The sequence below is a fragment of the Photinus pyralis genome, unplaced genomic scaffold (assembly GCF_008802855.1).
Source record: "Photinus pyralis isolate 1611_PpyrPB1 unplaced genomic scaffold, Ppyr1.3 Ppyr1.4_LG1, whole genome shotgun sequence".
Classification (NCBI taxonomy): domain Eukaryota; kingdom Metazoa; phylum Arthropoda; class Insecta; order Coleoptera; family Lampyridae; genus Photinus; species Photinus pyralis.
The window spans coordinates 32,310,591-32,333,103 of NW_022170249.1; the positions used below are offsets into that span (position 1 = coordinate 32,310,591).

The following is a 22,513-nucleotide window of genomic DNA, read 5'->3' on the forward strand; positions in this document are numbered from 1 at the left end:
GCCAGACTTGTACCCGAGTACCCGACCGCTTCGTTTGGCCAAATATACAGAGACTGCCGCGCCTGGACCCGTAGTTGTGTTTCATGTCAGCGTGCGAAAATTACCCGCTACGCCAACCCTCCGATTCCATCATATTCATATTGACATTATCGGACCTCTCCCTCCCGCTGACACGTATCGTTACTGTCTTACAGCAGTCGACCGATTCACGCGTTGCGGCGTTGGAATTGAAACCCATCACCGCTGAGGAAGTCGCCTTTTCAACGGATGGATTTCACGTTTTGGCACCCCGTCCCGGATTACCACCGATCAGGGACGGGAATTCGAATTGGAAGAATTTAGGGAGGACGGGGCCGAACTTCAGAGGGATTTGGAAGCCGCTTGAGAGACGCTTCAGCGCAACATGAGAAAATCTTAGAAAAACAACTTTAGAAAAGCTGGGAAAACTTTGGCTCTAATGCGAATATAAAAAAAGAACATCCTAGCCTTACTTACTATCACGAAAGAGATATATATGGAACAGAAAAAATAGCCTTAAAAATTTATGCAAGATGAGCAGACGAGTGAGCAGATTATAATGCCTTTTTACATTTTTTCATATGCACAATTGTATCTGAAAATCTCTAAGATGGCTTCCTGGAGGGTGCGAAATAAGTCTCGTTGTTCTACTACGAAAAATTTATAAAATATATACAGTGTGTCCCAGAGCTGGATACTGCTCGCGAGCGGAAAAAAACGGAAAAAGCGCCACTTTTCGGAGCGGCCGCTTGGTGCTTGACACTCGAGCGTTTATTTAAAGTGCTCGTCGATCAGGCGCTATTCTCTGCGGTTTTTCCGCTCATAAGCATTTTTTTCCGCTCGCAAGCTTTTTTTCGCTCGCGAGCTCTTTTTCCGCTCGCGAGTGCTTTTTCCGATCGCGAGCGTTTTTAACCACCCTCAAGCGCTGAAAGATTAAGCGCCGCTCGCGAGCGTTTTTTCCGCTCACGAGCACTTTTCACGAGCGCTCGCGTTAAATCGCTCGAGCACTTTTAGGAGTGCTCGGAACTCGCAAGCGGTTTCGCTTTGCAAAACACCTCGATGCTCGCGAGCATTTTTGAGGAAATTAGAGCGATCGTCGCTCGAGCGGTTTTTTACAACGCTCGACCCAACTCTGGTGTGTCCACGAATTTAGTGCACATGATGTGTATGTGACATTTTTTTTTGAGTTGGAAAAAACACCCTGTATATTAATTGATTTGCCTCATTTTTTCAATATCTGAGTTTGAGACTGAGCAGGAGCGATTCTAAGAACATGGAGATCCAACTCTAAGCAAATTTGTCATATAAACCGTATATGCACTAAATCCGTGGACACACTGTATACAAAATTAAAAACTTTTTTTCTCCAGTAACAAATTTAGAGGTTTTTAAATGTTATTTTATTAACCAATTATACATGTTGCAAAAAAAATTAGGCGATAGAGGACACCAGCACAAAGATTTGATTATGCATAAACTATAAGGTCCAAAATGTTTAATTTGTGTAATTGGTGAACCTAAAGACGCCGATTGTACCACGATAGTTCGTCACTTCGGAAGACTTACTGAGAAATTTAATTGGTCAAGATTTAAAAATTGCCCAATCAAGTTTTTTAATTCCGTTAGTGAATTGAACGGACGTTGAACGGCCGCGGTAAAACGGACCCTCAGTTTTACAAATTGGTAACTGCAAACAACGAAATATACAGGGTGCTCAGGCACGAGCCAAGTCAGCCAATATATGCTAATATGCGATTATATTTCTGAAAAGTTGTAGATCCGGGATGAAAATGTTTTCTGGAATACTAAAATGTCTTCATAACAAATTTTTTTAAAGAAACTTGTTACGAAACCCAAAATTAAAAACGTTTGCTTTCAATCTACGTACTGCATGGTCAAGGGGGGCATATTTTTAAAGGGCAACTATTAGTTTTTCAACGCACACTAGTACAATTATAAAATAAATAAATTGATTAATTAACTGTTTTACTTAATTTGAGCTTTTCTCTTAAAGTTGATTATGTAATATAATTACTTCTTTATGCTGCTATATCCATAAATTTATTCTTTAAAGTTATGTAATTAAAACTAGTCTCCAAATGTTGGGGAGGGGGGGGGGGAATCCATTATTTCCCGCGATGCTGTTTTAAAATGTGCATAACTTTTATATGCGATAACTAACTTGTGCCAAATTTTGCAGTATTCCTGCAGTGGTGCCAACTAAACAGATCACGGTTTCAAATTGGAAGGGAGGTGTGGGGAAATAGAGGATCTACCCTTCATAATATTCTAATGAATGATGTTAGCGAGAGTAATTGCTTTTGACTAAATACCGCTCTCCTATCCGACCCGACTCCTTTTTTCGTAGTTTCGGCTACAAGAGCTATATAAATCCAATATGGCGTCCATAATCAATAAGAAAGTAGTAGTCTGTAGCTTCTACATCTAGCGTGTTATGAAAATGCTGATAACAAATTCCGATTCTCCGAAAAAAAGTGCCCATAGAAGGTGCCGACGAGAACCGTCCGTTTACGACCGTTTAAGCTAGGGAAAATGAATATGAAATTTGAGATTTTTAGTTTTTCGGTGATATCTCAGTTATTTTCATAGATTTTTAAAAAAATTCCAATTACCTAATGTTTTTAGTCATAAAAAAGGCAACTCTGCCTCCATTTAACGTATCTCTCACCGTTACGGAGATCCCAATGGTGAACCACGAATTTGAACCATCCTGTACATGTACACAGATCAGAAGCAACGGTGAAAACTACACGAAAATTTGGAGATGAACAAAATGCCGCGAGATGAATCACCCACGTTAGTATATATCGCATTTTCTTCAATAGAAGTCTGCTTACTAGGTATTCAAAAGAGTTTGCCGTGTCAATAATTCAAGGAGAAATGTTTTTTTTTCAAATAAAAAATACGTGAGATGATTCTGAAAACTGGGAAGTTGAATTCAACCCACGAATGACGCTGCAAATTTGAGAACAATTCACAAAATGCTTAATACCGCCCGAGTAACCATCAGGTAAATTAAAAAAATAAAATTTAGATTCCTCGCGCGATAGGCGAACAAAATTAGTGTATTGTACCAGCGCGTAATTTGAAATAAGTTACTCATTGTGCATTCTTATGTGAATTCAACAACAATAATAATAATCGTTATTAGTATACCTCAAAAGTTCGATGGCATAATAGATTAAAGATATTAAGAATTAATAAGACTGTAGATGGGAGTTCTGAAGAATGATAACAATCTTTAATTAGAGTTCGGAATGTCTAGAACGATATAGATCAGTTGTGTGTATAGCTCCGGGTTGGTGCGATTGTGCTTTTAAAGATATGATCGTTAATGTTATTAATTATACAGACAGCAACCTTCTGTAGTATAAATAGAAAAGAAAGATAGAATAAAAATCAATGTCACTCAATGTTCTAGTAATTAAAAAAAAATTAGTGACCGACAGTAGATGGCGCACGGGTCGGGTCCACAATGAAACAACCAGGGATAGAAAGTGACCATTTTTATTTTAAAAGCCGAGAATGACGATATATAACACATGAACATTAGAATCGACGATATGCAAATTTAAGAGATCGTGACACACGACACATATACACGCTGTTTCTTAATTAAGTCAAATAGATTCAACACGGGGACTAATCATTTGCTCTAAACGAAAAATTGAACACCAAGAAAATAGAGTTATTTAGATTTTAATTTGCGTTCACGCATAATTTTTCATTTTCCAAATTCGCATATCGGCGTGATTTACAGTTTTAAATTTGGCCGTCTTTCGCAGTAGGGTTATTATATAATTAAGGCACAAATTAAAAACGAAAGAAAACGTTCACTTGATTTTTAAATTGCCTCTACGATGATATATTATCCCTTAAAGTTAAACCAGTATCATTTCTCTTCTCTAATTAAATACAATATTAATGTAGTACAAGTTGCAGTGCAGAATGCAAAGATTAGCAGCCACGTACATCAAGCAGACATTTCCTTTTCTAGAAAAGTGTTGTACACTGTATTCCCGAGCTCAAGAAACGAGCCCCAAGCTTATATTTTGAGAGGTTCCACCCTGTATATACAACCTACACTGATGCAGACATTTTTGAGAGCTGGCTATGAAAAAATACCGTTAACGTTTTATTTGAAATCGTTTACGTTTTTGGTACAAATGTTTGCCTAATTTATTTTTATGTTTCGATGACGTGGTCTTGGCCCCAACTTAAATTTTTATGTATGATCATCAATTTAAATTCGTGAAAGTTATCGAATTGTTTGATGTGTGTACTGACTTGCTGTTTGTAACCTAACATCTTCGTCGTGAATGAGGCGATCACGGGAGTGGCAAATAACTGTAATCGCATTAGTTACGAGACCAAATGCTGGGACTGACCTCAACTCTCAACTGTAGTCCTGAATTCCCTGGACGAAGGGCAAGTTACCTATCTTGGGGGTGAAATCCTGCTAACCAAGACTCTTCGGTTTAGAATCTATGTGCGATATATGAGTTACGGTTCCCAGATTTCCGCATATTTTTTAACGTTTTCCAGAAAATCGCCTATAAAGAGTCCGAATAATATAAAAAAAAACAATTGAAAGAGCTAGAGTTTCTCAAAGATTTTGATTGGTTACATTGTAACCTATAACGTTTGCATCATAAATAAAGCAGACGAATGTATTTGACAGTATGGATTTAAAGGTATAATTCTGGTAACGTCTCGAATTTGATTACGATATTTAAAATTGGCGCTTTATCTGAGCACAACTTTCCCAATATTTCTTGTCATAAATCTACCCAAATTAAGTTTTAGATATACCAACACCGCATTATTTATTTACCACATACCTGTATTTCTATGTATAGGCAAAGCAAAAAAGGTAAGTTTTATATGAGTTAACAACTTAAATCAACGAGTCAGTAAGAAAAATTATCATTAAGGTGGAGGTAACATTTTCAATCCTATACATTGTGACTCACCAGCGTTTTCGATGGAATTTTCCGAAAAGCGCTAAAAGGCCCCGGCAGCCCTCTAATAAATTCTTTCTACAGTCTTCCAGGCATTTGTAATACTTTTCAAGGGCCCTCCCAGAGCTGCTTAAACTCATTCCAGAACGCCTTACGGACCTAACAGGATTTTCGATTGATTTTTCATAGCCGTTAAGTTCCTTAGAATTTTCGAGTACATTTTACAGCATCAGAAGTCTTCTAAGAACCTTCTACGCTTAAGGCTTCTCGAGTCACAGAGCATTTAAGTGCCCTTACAAAGGTTTAGCGGGTTTAGCCCTTCCCAAGTCTAGGGCTTTTTCCAAGAATTGCAGAGAAAGTTCCAGAATGAGTATACAAGGAGCATTTGACTGACTTTTGGAAGGAACTAAGCAATTTGAGTAAAAAGTTTTTATCGAATAATAAATTCCCTTAAAAAATGGACAAAATTTTGTCACAAAACAACATGCTAAATAGCGATAGAATCTCCCTTCCCCATTTAGAAATAAAAAAGGTGTCCTCACAGTGTACATTCAACCGTTATTATCGCATGTATTTATTAGCCATTAGAGGCATATCGGGGTCTAGATACAAATTGAGGTGTTTATATATTTTATCCAATTTTATCATGGGTATTATTCTATCTTAAGTTTAACTATTATCAACCAAAGAGTTTATACATGTTCTATGGTAAATTACTAACATTAAGAGATAGATACTAGTAATTGGGTACCAATATTTTGTAAGTAAGTGTTCTTAAGCCGAGCGAACGCTTCTGGTGGAAAAGGAAGACGTTATTGGAGGGTTGTATAAAAATTGCCCGTTATAATTAATATAAATCAATGCCTAATGCTAATGTAGCGTGATCGATAGATGTTATCAGTATCCGCTGCTATGTAAGAGGAAGTTATAAATCGTTTGAAATCTAAAATTGATCAGAGAATTCTATCCACATTAAATCGGCGGGCACACCTCTGTCATCTGCAGACATTTTATGCGCTATCGAGTTTTCCAGGGAAACTTTTTTAAAGCTTTTACGGAGATAAGGTGAGAAATGTGTTAAGGGATGATTAAAAGGCCAGAGCGACGCTGGCAGTGTAGATAACGCGAGTATAGTTTATTCTGTCGCACATATCTCGATAACGCTCAATCATTAGTCTGTCTCACTCTGGAAGTCACTAATCACCTGGTTCCATGCCCCAACATCCCTCCTTATAATAACCGAGAGCTACCGCTTCAATAATGATAACGTTTTTTGTTGGATTAATCCTCACAGAAAATGCATTCATAGTCCATATCTCATATCTCAGTTAATGGGAATCGTTTTTCATTTTGTTGGTTTTACAGAAGAAACCTCTTATGTTAAAACCATTTAATACACTTAATTAGCATCAGACAACCCATCAGCTACGACGTTATATTTATAGAAATATGAGCCGTTATCTACTGACGGACACAAGAAAAATTTGAGAACGGATTGAGTTATTAATCCAAAACTTTCAATCACTTAAAGAACAACCTATAAATATGCTGAGATATCCTCTGGCTGTAGGCGGTTATTCGGTAGCACATTAGCAATGCAGGTTTCTTTTGCTCTGTTATTAACACGTGCTCGTCTTCCAGCTTTGATCAATTACCTGTCTTGTCTAAACACTAAAATTAGTTGACTAAAGTGAAATTGATCAATACAATTATACTTCTGCGCCATTAATGGCACCTTTTTTTATACACGCAAGTGCAAAGTGTCAGTTCTTATACTGAATCATTCACAAAAATGCCATAGAATTCAGAATGTATAAAAAGTCGGTAATTTGAAATTGCATCATCCATTCTAAATACAACGCACATCTTTTTTTGGTTTTTCACATACCCTTCAAAAACTCGTTCCAATTTGTGCTGGTAACATGGCCCCTATATATTTAATTGCCTCAATCTTTTGCTTCAAAGATCATGCTTTTGCTAATTTGATTTTGCCTTATTACACCGGAAGGAAATCCTACTGGCCACTTTGTGGGGTACAAAAATGAAATTCCCCTAATAGAATCTTCAACAAATTGTCGAAGAAAGAACACTTGGCTCATACAGGGTGTTTCCTGACTAATTCAGTCGAATATTCTGGGATTTATTATTTTTTTTAATCTATGCGACATATTTGTATTAGATTTTCTGAAGTGACCATCAACTCAAACCGAACGGGTTTTGCATTATTTGCGTTTTTTGAAATTTTTGAAAATGACATCGCATTTCTTAGTTTTGAAAAACGAACTGTGGGTCAACGTCCGGTATATTCGTAAATCGTATAACATTCAATGTAATTAGCTGAAACAAACTCGCCCAATAAACCATAGGTACAAATTTTTAGAAATACTTTTCTGTTCTTTCCTTCTTCCTCACATAATGTCCACGTTTCAAAACCGTATAAAAAGGCACTTCACACTTCACTAGCTTTCTTCAACTCCAGCTCCATTTTACTAGCTAGCAGTATCTTTTTCTGTCTAAAAGCCTCGTTAGCCGTTCCTATTCTTGCTTTTATTTCTGCCATGCGTTTCCATTCCTCCGTTATTGGGATCATCTGCTCTAAACTCTCACTCCTTACTTGGGCATTTAACCTCTCCATTTATTTAAATGTATTCTGACGTCATGTAGGTATTACCTTTGTAAACCCATTTAGTTAAGAAGTAAGTTATTCCTATTGTAGATTTGTGCAGATCTTTTCCGTGGTGCTCCTAATTTTATCCCTTCTTTAACTTGGCCTACAACCTAAAACAAATATCTTGCCTTCACAGTGGTTAGTTGCAATTTTTCTCGATACGCCATTACTGTTACTTGACTACCTTAAAGGGCTCTTTGTTTTGGATATCATCATATTTCTTGGAAGTTTTTCTCTCTATTTCTGATGTATTGTGCCTGCTCCATTGTATACGCTTAGCGCATTTATGTTTGAAAGTAATTAGTGCGATGTATGTAAAGATTATGACTAGAGCTTATCCTTAATACGTACACACTTGAAAAGTTCACAGATTTCGCAATCCATGCAACCAATGGAATTGACAACCGTATAACACCATTTGCAATACACAAATAACTCTTATTCAATCGGATCACTTGCTCCACTCGCTCGCAGGCTCGCTCGTGCCATTCATGTGTTGCACATTAAAGCTTTCCTTACTTCGTCACAGCATTTACACGGGATCCCTTCTAATCATCTTATTTTTGCGAGCGCCCGTATAACAGCTACCTAATCGTGCTTACTATTTTTATAAACAACTCTCGTATAAACTATCGCGAGCCAAAAGCACGTAGCTTCCCGCTTTATATATAAACGCAGATTATCTTTACTTTTTCTCCCGGGCACATTTCTACTTTTTCCAGTTTGATAAAACTACCCACAAAGTGGCGATAATTAGTTAACGCGGCCATCTTTAACCATTGGCTAGCCTGATTCGTTTTACTCAACGAATCACGCGGGCGCCATAAGTCAAATCCACGGCCGTTTTTAAAACTACAAATTCAGCGTTTCCCACAAACCGCATGATCTTATTCTGGGCCAACCTGACATAGCGGTTTTGGGCACGTAAAACTTCTTTAAGCCATTAACCGATCATGTCGCACACGGAAACCAGTGAAATGAGAACAACGATACACATTTTGGTGTATCCAGCCCTCTAAAGAAACACTTTGTACACTTCCTAAAATTTAGTTTTTAAAACTAAGCTACCCTAGCAAAAATTCGAAAAAAAACCATTCAAGGGCTCACCCCTAATTACTAAAAATTCTCTAGAGAGATTATTGGAGTGGGGTTTTTGGTATTCATTGCTTTAGATTGTTTCTCCAGAATTTCTAACAAGGTTTTGTGTTAAAAATTGTAAAGGGATCTGCCAGAATATCAAGAGGGTCTGTGAAGAATTTAGGAATCTAAAAAGTATGAGTGAAGAATCTCTGTATCTGGATCTCAGAAACCTCCGAGAAATCTATGAAAACGTTTGGCCTGAAGAATTATGGATAATAAGTCATGAATGAATAACATTTCGTAAAGCATATTTTTGATAAAGATTTGGAAACGAAAATTCTTTGAAAGATCTAATCATCGACATACAAAGGGAATCATTGAAAAATTCTTTGGGAGACCCCAATATGACTAACCTAGAAAAAATGAAGAATCTCAGAAGAAAGGGAATGTGCTCGAAAACGCATTATTTGGCGTAGTGAAAACTTTAAATACGAATATATGGAGTACGAGTCGCGGAAAAGGAGAACTTACAAAGGGAAATTTGTATTCGTTAACTGGCAATCGTTACAACTTGTATTCGTTAATATAGTAGTAATAGTAGTAATATATTTCGTTGACCCATTCAATAATTACAATTGTTTGGTCGCGTCAGATAGATATGAAAAATTTTAAAAATATTGTAACAAAAAAAATGTATAAAACAACACAGTAACACAATAAGAACAAACAATTTACATCGAACATGAAGTAGTAAGCATGTATTCCTCTATGCTATAATAACATTTGTCTAGTAGATATTTCTTTAGTGAGTCTTTGAATTTATTGAACGACAGTTGTTTTAGGGTATTACTTAGATTGTTATATAACAAGACATTTAAAGAATTTTTTTCCGATAGGTACACATAGCCTTAACTTAAAGGGCAGTAACAAATTATGATGTCTAGTATTATATTGATGACTACTCCTGTCTGACACTTTACTGTTAGCATTTATTCGGCGATGTATTTCAATTAGAATATAGTATAGATATAGGCAGGGTACTGGCATAATTTTATAAGATTTAAAGTAACCTCTACAATGATCTCTCGAACCAATATTGACTAGGATTCTAAGCGCTTTCTTTTGAAGTCTGAAAACTCTTATAGCCTGAGACGCATTGCCCCATACAGTTATTCCATAGCTGATTTTCGAGTGAAAAAATGCAAAATAACAATTTAAGAGGACAGATTTGTCAACAGATGTTCTGAGCTTAACTAATAAATAAATACTTGAAGATAACGTGTTACAAAGTAAATCAATATGCGGTTCCCAATTCAATTCATTGTCAATGACTATACCGAGTAATTTGACATGGTTTCTGTTGTGTACCGACTTTTGACTAGTAAATGTTATGATTTGAGTTTTATTGGGATTGTGTTTTAGTTGATTGGAGTCAAGCCAGTTCTGCACTTCTGTAGCGGCTATATCAATCGACTTACTCAGATCGCATGGGTTTGTAGATTTGCAAATGATGGTTGTATCATCCGCAAATTGGACGCATTTCCCTATATTAACCGCATTCGGTAGGTCGTTAACGTAAACCAGGAACAGAAGTGGACCTAGGGCTGATCCTTGTGGTACGCCAAACAAGATTGGTTCTATGTCCGACATTTGATTGTTAAATGAAACACATTGCAAGCGATTACTGAGGTAACATCTAAAAAGTGCCAAAGGCGTTCCTCGGATACCGTAATATTCTAATTTGGCTTCAAGTATTGCTGAAATTGAAATCCTTCTGCTTGAAGTGGTCCTGATGGTTAGATAGTATACGAATCCTTGGTCTTGCGAGTTATTGGGCCGTATGAATAAAAGTAAGCAAAAGTTTATACTTCCAAAATTCAAAGTAAATACTCGTAACTGCCCCTTCATACTGGTCTGTTTAGCATGGTTTAGCAGCGCTGCACTGCGTCCTGTCCTTCTGGTTAGAAGCGCTGCTAAGTCGCCCAGTGCGAAGGAGCACTTACGAGTATTTACTTTGAATTTTGCAAGTATAAGCATTTGCTTACTTTTATTCATACGGGCCATTGTTACGTAATTTTAAAAACCAATGTCTTTCTACATCGGAAACATTTTGCATTTCATCTCTCGGGTTAACCGCGTTCGAATGTTAGGTATAATAGCATTAGCAATTCATAAAAGACGTGGAAGTCGTTACATTATTTTGACACACGAAGGTGATCGCCGATCGCTTTAACAAATGTACCTATATGAAAACAATTCAAATGATGGTAGCGCATACAAAAACACACTAAGCGACACAACTCTAATTGTCCAACTCTCTTAACATACAATAGGGATACCGCCATAAGGGGATTTGCTTTTTTAGTGTGGCCTGCAGCGCCAAGATTACGATATCTGCGTTACCATCTTGCTATTTACAAATAGCTATTGTAGCAATGCTGATCGAATATGCAAACTCTTTTCCCAGACTGCGTAATTGTACGGGAAAAGTAATGGCTTCGCCGTTTGAATTACGACCGTGCGACGTTCTGCAGTCGGTGGCCGTATAAGCAAAACCAACCACCTGCGTGATACATTTAATGCATTCCATTCATGCAATTTGCTTTCTGGATTTGGCTAGCTAAAAATTGATCATAAGCCGCGCCTCGAAGAGGCACAAAACGTCAAACAAGACGAATCGCCCCTCGAAATCTAAAGATCATAAGGTGTTGTTTTGAGACGTGGAAGGCAGAACCGAGATTTATAAAGTTGCCTGGACGTAGATAAGACAATTTTAATGCTAAGTCAAGGTGCAATGTTCGACTTAACGAGTACGAGTTAACGATTGCAGATTGATAAGGAGTGCAGCAGGTGTGGACAGCCTTGTTAGTTTTACCTCGCTCTGATTCACTAAACAAGATGCGTAATCACTGTGACATTCTTGACGCTACGGAATCATTATAATTGTATTAATTGGTAGATTTAAGCTCGTCTCTTTTACGTACATTGTCATAATTATCCGAATCATTTATACATTGATTGCTTTATTAGGTACATATACAGTGCTAAAAGAATCGCAAGTAAACTAAAAAGAATGACGTTTCACAGGGGTCAGTGTTTGGTCCTACTAACAATCAATGTAGGTATTAGATCGATGAATCAAATATGATCCCTAAAACCACCACGGGAAGCGTACCTACCATATTTCTAAGCACGTTTTACAATCTATACCGGAATTGCCCTCCATTAATAATTGTTCAGACAACTGCATCACATTAAATATAAATATACATGGTGAACTATTTATCTGAAACACTGGGTATATCTTTTTTTAAAGAAACTGGTATTCAATATTATAAAAAACCAATCTACGTACTTTAAATTTGTGATTAGTGGCGTACCGCTGCATGGTCAAGGGGGCCATATATTTTTTTAATCGCAACTACTAATTTTCATTACATATTATTACGCATTATTATATGTATATTATTATGCACTTTTTTTGATATATCGGCATAAAAAACATATAACATAATCAAATTTAGGAGAAAAACTCAAATGTAAAATAATTATGTTAATTTTATAATCTTTATAATCTTACTAATTTGATCATGTTTTTTATGTTGTCATATTTAAAAAAGATTCATTCTTTACAGTACCTCACGATAAATTGTTTTTCATTAAAAAAGCTACCCCTCTTAGTTCTGTAGATGCACGCCATTGTAAATAATTTTGAAGTTATGAACCTACTCGTACATTTTTAATGATTTTTGATACAATAAATTACTTTAGTCCCCCCCCCCCCCCTCTCCCGCCCCACAATAATTTTGTTCGAAAGCTATGCACCAATGTATAATTAATGTTCAGTTTGTGCGACATTCACCATGACACTTTATCTCAAATATCAGCCGTGCTTCGTAGTTACATGTCACAGTGAAAATGTCACGTTACACCTGATCTCTTTATTTTATATGCATAGAATGTAACTTGCAGTTTGTCGACAATTTAATTTGGTTTTTTTTTTTTTTAATATGAATTTAATTATTTTGTTGTTGTTTAGTTATGTTAAGATTTTGAGTTTTTTGTTTTTTTCTTTCTTTTTCTTTTTTTTTCTTATTACATTAAATCATTGCGCGTTAACTATTATGTATTGTCCTGTAATTGGAAGGTCTGTTCTGTTGGGCAATAAATCTCTATTATTATTATTATTATTATTAAAAGCTTAAGTGCACAATTTCGGAATCGAACATCTACTCGGAATCGGAGTTGTCGGAAAAAGGTACTCTCAAAGGAAAAGTGGAGGCGCTGGAAGAGATACATCTGTTGTTGAAGCACTTCAAATCCGGAATCAAAATCGGAGTGTTCCGAAGAGGTTATTCTCAAAGCGAAAATGAAAGGTCTGGACGGGACGTACCTGTCGTTCCTTAAATGGGAGAAGTCATAATCCCAAGAAAGTGTTGAAATCAACCTCCGATTTTTATGAAATGGTTTCAGTTTCGACCAGGGTTTCGACTATATTGATGACAAGAAACTACCTAAAAACGATAGATTTCGGGTTACAGTCTGATAATATTTGGGACCTATAATCCGAAAGGAAGATATGGTCCCTGGCATAAGCTGATGACACCCTAAAAATAGTAACAGAGGAAAACTGATGAAGGAAACGATGGGAAGATTAGAGAGGTACTGGGAAAGAAAAGGAATAGAACTAAATGTCGAAAATTCGAAGATGATGAGATTTTGACAAAGGGGTGAAAGGAAAAGTGGAGCTTGTCGTCGCATTATGCTTTAAAGATTTTTTGTTAAATTTACTAATTTGACAGTATAGGAAATTTTATACGTGTACCGCTTCATAAGGAGAGAGAAACGAACCTAAAGTAAAGCGCGTTACGATAAGGGCGAATATTCAAGCAGATAAGAGTCGAAACGTTAAGTGTTGCCAGTTGTAGAAACGGTCGCTACGGAGCATGAGGGGTACTCTCCACTATATCTACCCATTTAAAAAACCCAGCCGAAGCGCGGTTCTTTGAGATTTTTCGAAACGGCGAATAGACTATAACAAATTTGGTGGGAGAGCGACATTGGATTTCGCAAAGCTTTCAAGGCGAACATTGGGTACGCTTTAACGTTTCATTTTCGAACCGAAAGCCATATAATCGCCGTATATAAAAGAATCGTTAGCCGCGCAACTGAAGATTGTGCCGCCATTTTTCGAAATTGTTGTCGGGAGGTACTTTATTCATTACTAAGCTGCCCTTTTCAACAAAACCAATAAGAGGCGTATTTATGCAACAAGAAAAATTTCGTCAATGGCGGGTTTATGTTCAATTGAAAATACAATCGTACGTGAATATTGGCGGGTCATTGTATTATTTTGTTTGCGCTTAAATAAATTGTTACCACGAAAGCGTTAGGGCCCAAGGTGCAAAACATTTCGTTGCGCTATATTTGTAGTCGTAAGTTACGTTAAAAACCAGTGTGCACTTGACATGCTTATAGGAAGTGGTAATAACATTATAAATAAAACGGCCACCGTTAAAAAAGTTCAAGACAATTAATTCGTACTTTCGTTAGTTGTCAAAACCGTAAGTTATAAGGGTAATTTTGGACATTTCCATCATCCAATTTTCCAACTCGCTGCTACCTTCCAAAGCAGAAAATCAGCTGTCAATGGGAGAATATTTCAACTCATCATTAAATGTAAGTTAAGTAAATTTTTTGGATTGCGTAAACACAGGAGTGAAGTGGGAATTTTGTATAAGGAATTTGTCATTCTAACGTTTCTGAAGAGATCGATTTGTGCCTATAAGTAAACCCAAACCAAAGATATTGGTAAAATTTTTCTCATTAATTGTGAAATGATTTTTTAAGTTCATTAATACCTTTTGTGTGGGTTAATGGGATGAACTAGAAACAATACAAGAAGGTATGACAAATGACAAATACCGTGTGTTATCGTGGTATGAAGTTAAATTGGAAATTCACAAGGAAAAACAAGTGACCAGTGTAATAGTAAACGATTTGTGTAAGCGCATTTCAATCACGTATGCCCAAAAGTCGATTTCTTGACACCAGTGAAAGAAGAATTTTGACACCCTTTGATCCAAATGCACATGCGTGTTCACTTTTTTAATGACATCATTTGACATCTCTTGGTCAAAATGCACGTGTTTATTGAAATCGCTTCTTGGATATCAAGCTAAATCGTTTCCACGTATTCCGAACGAAATTAAGGTATAAATAGCAATATGTGTTCAAATTCTTGAGAATTGAAGGAATGCCGAGAGGAATGCGTTTGGACGTTTTCCCAAAGAAATCGGTACATAAAAAATTTTTCACATCTCTTGGTCATGTAGGTACAAGAGAGAGTTTAAAAAGAGGTTGCAAAAATTGGGTGCATATGCGCAGACTAACTTCGTTAACAACCCTTGTAAAGGCTTCAGGATATAAAAGTACGAATTACCCCTAAACTACATTAATTTTAACGCCCCTTCTCCACCTTTCCAAAATCGATTGTTTTTCCCTTTTAAATCAACTTATCTTAGGCATAAATACTTTCATTTATTTTCAAGGATTACTGAGCAGTAAGTGGGCTCAGAAACGTCTAATTTTAAGTACTTTATAAGAATATCAGCTCTGATAAGATTCCCTTGATAAGATTGTACTAAATAGCCTTCACTGTATATCTAGAGCAGATACATGGATCTTCCCCACGATTTAATCCTAAACTATTGTTAAGTCATTGTTGTATGAAGTCATTTCCATCAGATCACCTCAAACACAATATGAACTCTTCCCAAACCCAAATTCAGTGGTTCTAAAATGATAAGTTCTATGAAGAGACCGTCAAACTAGGGGTAAATTGGTATTAGTAAGTGCCAACGCACGCAGCCCTAAATACGCTAACCCACGTCACACACGGACCGGATTTGACTTGCCCTTCTCAACTGACAGACAACCTGCTTCGATCTCCGATCCGCAGACCCATCGGCCCTCTGAGTCACAACTCTTCGAACTCATTTAACACATGGCTCCAATCCAATTTGATCTGATTTCATAGTAGAGACTTTCCAAATTCTCTACTACGAAAACCTATTTAGCCCAGGCAATACAGAACATATTAGGACCTTAGCTTGCAAAATTAATGGTAGTTCTGGAAATAGGCTTACTTTTTGTTTTTTGGGTTGCTGAGTTCAAATTTTTAACTTCCCACCAAAAATTCCCCCCGCAACCACCTCAAATCTTGATAAGTAAGAAAAAAAATTTTTTTTTAAGAAATCGCCCTACCCATTTGCCCTACGACAAAATATCATACGATTTTTTTGTCTACTTTCCAAATTTCCAGATACTTTTTCTCTGAAATACACAAAATAACGGTTTTTTTAAACGATATTTTTTCTTTTTTTCAAAATTGGGGGGGGGGGGGGGGGGGGGAATTTTTGGTGGGAAGTTGAAAATTCGGATTCATAGACACAGAAAACATTAAACAAGCCTATGTCCAGAACTACCATGAATTTTGCATCCTAAAATTATACATTTCCTGGACTAATTCTTCACCAGTCAAAATAGCTTGATGCTGTCATAATTATAAATTTTCCATCTTCAAGTGATCGGCGATACAATCATCAAATGAAGTGCTTCAAGTTGACTCTCAAATAGCATGTCACTTTAAGTAGGAGACATATACTTATTATTGTTTCGTTAGTAATTAATAAAATGTTTTAGGATAAGATTAAGTAAAGCCATTGTCGTCATCGATAACCTCAAAATACTTAGATTTTGAGAGTACACTCGGTATCCTTCATGAAAATTTGTACATACTTTAAGCTTTGCATTTGCATACAAGCCTCTACAAGTCAATTACTGGTATTTATTGTGTCGAACACGACTCTAATAGCGACTTTAGTGCTAATAAACCAATAAACGTAATGACGTTTTTCAAACTCAATTTGTCAAACTACCTCGCAACTTTCTGTCGGGGATTCGAAAATCGCGAAAAGGAAAAAGCGTCGTTAATTTTTTTCGCTTCATACACTATTTATTGCGTGGTTTTAATGTAAATCGTGTAGGCAGTAAAGCTACATTCTTGTAATGTTACGAATCGTAACATCTATGGCTGCTTTTTAGAATGTATTTTTATCTTCCATCTTTTTATTTGCATATCGCTATAGAAATCTAATGTACACTTTGAAAACTGATCATATCAGCTGAATACGTTTATCACTAATGGCTAAACCACCAGATCATTAATTATGATGAAATATTTAATGATAAAGTGTTATCATGGATGAAACAGCTCACATTTAGAAAGGTTTTTTGAGCTGTATAATGTTACAGATAAGGGCAGAACCGCATGTGATTAGTATCAGCTTTGGAACGCTCTGCTATATAGCGGGCACGTTGATAACAGATCTCAGTTTTGGTCCGTAACGAATTTATCTACTTTTTAAGGCTGATGTCGTATACATTAATTTAACCTAAATTTCACGTAACGAACTAAAGTTCGTCTATTATAACCGAAAAAGGCCTGTCTCTATAATTTATTACGTCGGCTAATTGCTTCGGCGATATTAATATAGATCCACTACCAATTTGGAACTTGTCGTCACCTCAACGTGAAATAAGACCTCACACTGAAGCTCAATATAAAATTAACTTTTCGAAAGAGCGCACGGACAGTTATGGTGTAATTTGTAATTCAGGAATTTTGTATAATTAATATACGAATATTGATAAGTCTGCAGAGGAACCGAGAAGAAGACAAGGCGGAATTATTTCCAATTAACAGACATTTAAAAGCTTTGACTGATTAATTTTCGAAATTGAAATGTTGCATTAAGACAGCTTATACCTGGATGAGTATCGTTTTCCTAGATGTTCAAAATTGAGATTTCGTTAGAAGGACCATAAAGTTTTATTGACAGATTTTAATCAATAAAAATAATTCACCATTGCCCGGAAACGCTGACCAATTAAAACCATCAGTTTTTTTCGGAACATAGAAATTGGCTATTGATAAAAATTTGTTTGGCACAAATTCATACATGGTTCATTTGTTCAAAGCACATTTTAGAAACTAAAAAAACTGAGAGAAGAGATCCGCTCCTACTAACAATTTTTGACATAAAATAATGTTAGTTCCTCGCAAAAAATCTAGCCCAAACTCGCCGATTATCACGGTGATATGAACGGCGACTTGTTCTTCTTGTGGGTTCAAGAGAGGCTTAGTCCGAATTTTGGAGGAGTCGTACGTCGTTGATTATGACGGACAAGGCGGGCTACCACACCTTTTCTGTCGAGCAGCATTCAACAAATGCAAATGCAAATGTATTATTGTTTGTTTATTCTACTTTTGACTTGTTATGTTATATACACTTTTACATGTAAACCTTTTTTGACAATTGTAAGTGCTTTGCACCCTAACATGAACATGAATAAATAAATAAATACATTTTGTACATCGTAAAGTAGTTTTCTTGAAGAAAACGTCACGTTTATGCTTTTTATATTTCACCGATTTGTACGGACGATTCGTTGTCGTTTAAAATTTTGCTTTTGATTCGTTAACGTAATTGAATTATTGATTCTTTTTGAGCTTTAATTACGGTTTTAGTATACAAGTATCCGAGTGTCGAACGTTAGACATTGCTATCGCAATATTTATATGCCGCGCTATTCGCTATCCCTGTTGCTTGTTTGTTTGTGTTGCTATCTGTTACGAATAAGGTAGAAAAACGTCCTTCTGAGCTCAGAGGGCTGTTCCGACCTTTAGTTCAAAGGTAACATTTTCATTTTCGATGACTCCTTGATACAAAGTTTGATTACATACTGGTTTTCGATACAATCACATTGTAATTACATACACTTGTCATTTAACAATAGCTCCATTGTTTTCTGCGGAAGCCCATTTTGATATTGATAATTTTCCTGACGACGAGTTGATCTCTTTTTGCCTCGCTTTTTGCTAATTGAGTTAAATTGAAACGTTGGCATTTCAGATCTAGATATTACAGTGTTCATTTGTAATATTTTGATATCATTTATTAAATTACCCATGAGTCATGACTATGACCACAATTATTATTTATGTTCTACCCTGTCAATTATTTGATTTCTTTAGCTTATCAAAATCAGAACAAGGATCTCTTAGCTTGCCTTCTTTCCCCTTTTCGGTAAGTATTCTCTCTCCTTTTTTGAAATTTACTAAGTGGGCCCTATCCGGTTTACTATATTTCCTTTTGCTTCGTTTTGGTTAATGTGCACAAACCTCATTATTCACCCCGACCCACCTCTACTTTGCCTGAGCTTACCGTGCGTGTATCCAAAGGCAACATTTGCCCAAAGCGTTACAAATTATATACAGTTCGAATTTTCGGTTGAGATGAAGTAACTAAATCTTTAAGAAGTTTTTCATTTGTCGGTCCGGGTGGAACAGTTGAGTTGAAGTTCGACTGCGGTACTAAGGGTCCCTGGTTCGGGCATGGATATTTGTAAATGTTGGGATGGTAGAACAGCCCACTCAGAAATAAAGGCCAAAAATAAATAAATAAAATATTACTAAACTAAAGGAGATGTTTCTGGGTCGCTAAACTCGAAGCATTGGTTGCTCTACTTTGTCGCTACAAACGATCGGATCAAAATCCTGGGTTTCATAAATGAATGGCTGCTTTGATTTGAAGCTGAAATACAATCACCCAAATTTAAGTAATTCGACGGTAAGCGTCAATGCCATTAAAAAAATGTTATCTGGGCACGATCGGCCCCTGCAGATAAGCGGAGATTTAGTTTTATTTTTAGTCCATTCCCCTTTAGAATATTACGATGATTTATTCTTGGGCGTTTCAGTTTACGCTTTGTTCTCATTTAACGTTATAATTTCCTACCTCGCAAACTAAACTTTAGTAAAGGTCACACAACTTAGATTCATCTCGGATTCATGCGAATTTTACTCGTACTGTTCCGATTTATAGATAATAGCATTTTTTCGCAAGGTCAGAAGTCTTAGTTATCGTAATCACGCGTAATTTCTCACTTGCATTGACAATCGGCGAACTTTCAAACAATGACATAAATTATCTCACAAAATCTAAAATCACCCTGGTAATTTATAGGCTGTTGACTTAACTGTTTGCGGCTCAAGGCATACGCTTTAACGGCTCTTCACAAATTACAAAACTACTCCGCGCAAACTTACGAGTAGTCGGCTTAATTTTTTAGCCGCTCGACGCGAACGCCATCGTGACTTAACGCGCATGGTCCCACGGCTCTCTATCAACCACATAATTTCTAGTACTAGATGTTTCTAATTCACGCCCATTTTGGGACGTACAACTTTTTCCACTCTTTCTTTCTAGACTCACCAAAAAACACGCAAGTTTAACAACGACGGATGTTTACAATCTTTACAAAAAAAAGTGACAAACGGGAACCGGATGTTTTTAGAACGCATAGAACGACCATTGTAGTATGGTGTAGGGTGCCATTTCAATAACGACGGAGCAGTGGTCGGTAGAACATAGCGTATTTGAATTATACACGTTTATTCGAAATAAAGAGTCAGTGATCACTACACAGTGGCTTTTCACGCTCTCTTTAATATTGGCAGGCGTGGAGCTGTTCCATCCATCCTTGAAAAATGCGCCCGGTCGTGATTTTCGTAAGAAAACCTCATAAGTTACAGATATGGCATAGGCTGGGCTCAAATTTGCCGCCTCTCTTACATTGTGCATCGACCATCTGCTCATAGTAAAAGTGGGGAGTACATACATCCCCTATTACTTTAGATTACACCGTGCGAATGACAGCGATACACCAAATTAGAAACTCTGAACCTACTTCTTTGTAACGAAAAGTTCTGTTTGCATGCCAACCAACAGTTAACATTTTCTCATATGAATACCACGAATAATAAGAAAACATAATCACGCACGGTTGCTTTATAATTTTTATTTAGCGAACGATTGATTTTGATTCTCTGGCTGTGTATATGAAACTGTTAATGGAAAAATGATAAGTTATCATTCATCATAGCAATATTTAATACTAATCTAGCATTGTAACAGTTTTCAAAACAAATGCAACCATTCTCATAAATGTAAAAACGAATAAAGATAAGGGAACAATATGAATGTTGCACACGCCTATCATTCTCTAATCAAAAACTGCACATGACTGCATCCCGAAGTTTCACAAGATTTGTAATACTCACCCACCACCAACCTGCGATTTTTAAAACAATTTACTCACCTACAATACAATTAACAACCGGGCGCGAGGAAAAAATGCTGGTCACACGAAGAAGTAAACACATTTAAATTAGTTTTAGTTTTGTTAATCTTGCCTTAAGATTGTATTGGTGATAGTAACTAATTATGATACGAATTTATCGAAGTTATTAATTCTTTATCTGAACTTTTATTACCGTGAACAAACGGTCGAATGTGAAACGCGACGATAAGGGTGATGTAGGTAGGCGAAATCGTAGTCGCAATATCTAAATGTAAATGCATAAGAACTAAAAGTTTTTGAGCACGTAACGGGTGCACCGCGTGCAGGTCGTATCGCATGTTATCTCTTTGCTGCAGCCGCCATATTACTTTCTTATCTACGTGTCTCGTTTCCTACTTCCAGGTCGTATCTCTGGCGCTATCGGGCGACGAACAGGCCCGTATATACCTACCGCCGCCGTTCGGCCCGGTCTCCAAGACCAACCACCATGTCGAACACTCGCCCCCCTGTATGCATAAAGCCGTACACCGACAGATAAAGCGACGGATTAAAAGTTTTCGACTTCGCCCTCCCTTACTTGTGTGTTACTTACTCTGTATAACAAATTGATGTTATCAGTTCTCAAATATTGACAAAGTTTTGTTCCATCCGATAAACGTAATCTCTCCAGCATAAAAAAGCATCGTCGGCGACACCGACACCTACTTTTCGTGTGGAGGAAATAGTTTATAACGTCTTTAGATAATAATTCGCGATAAGTCGGTTGCAAACCGCGGGAAGTTGGTCATTTCACCTACGAAAAACCAACGTCGTAAATCTTTACTTTCACATGTGAAATAAGCAACGCATTTGATGGTCTCCCAAATAGATACCACTAATTTGGAATGTGAGCATTAATTATTGCTGGAAATACTTCGCATTATAACAGTTCCAGTTTACATCATGAATTCACTTACCTACAGGGTGTAATAGTTAAGCATGATAAAAAAATGTACGCAAATGAGCCAAGAATTGGTGACCATTTGAGACATTAACGAGTTTATCAATGCCGAGATCTCCACGGGGAAATTAAGAGTTCATATATTGAGATAAGAGATACAAGGTCTATTAAATTAGAGAACTAGTGTGTTTTTTATGCTGAGTACAATGGTGAAAAAAGAAAAACAATCGCATTCTCAAAATATCAAAGGAAGCTATTGGCCACTTTCAATATCATCATAATGGCCTTGATTCAGAAGTCAATAATACTTTAATGCAGTGAATATTCTAGAAACCCCGATAGACATCGAAGGGCCATGAAAGATTAGTCGTCGTCGATAAAAAACGAAGGTACAAAATACAATCACCCGAAAAATTGAGGTATTCTCACCGTAAACGTGAATGGCAATTAAAAAATGTTATCTGACTGCAGAAAAATCGACTACTGCAAATTAAATAATATGGTGCAATAGGGCCATCGGTTTATAAAAAAATAATTTTATCTGTCATAGTATTCTAATTAAAGATCTCAACGAAAGGAACCGTTTTCTACTGCCCTTCTTTCTGTCCTCTTATCAAA

General features: G+C 36.6%; 1 protein-coding gene across 4 annotated transcripts in view; it reads right to left on the minus strand.

The window, feature by feature from the left end:
• LOC116159346 (zinc finger protein ush) overlaps positions 1 to 22,513 on the minus strand; it is a 170,214-nt gene that overhangs the window by 9,435 nt on the left and 138,266 nt on the right. Inside the window, exon 1 of one of the 4 annotated variants that reach the window (XM_031472304.1) lies at positions 20,974 to 21,113. The exons of the other annotated variants lie outside the window; for them this stretch is intronic. Within the exon in view, the coding sequence (XP_031328164.1) occupies positions 20,974 to 21,037 (64 nt within the window). The 5' untranslated portion in view covers positions 21,038 to 21,113. Of the gene's footprint in view, positions 1 to 20,973; positions 21,114 to 22,513 lie in introns of those variants that run through there. 4 annotated transcript variants of the gene reach the window in all.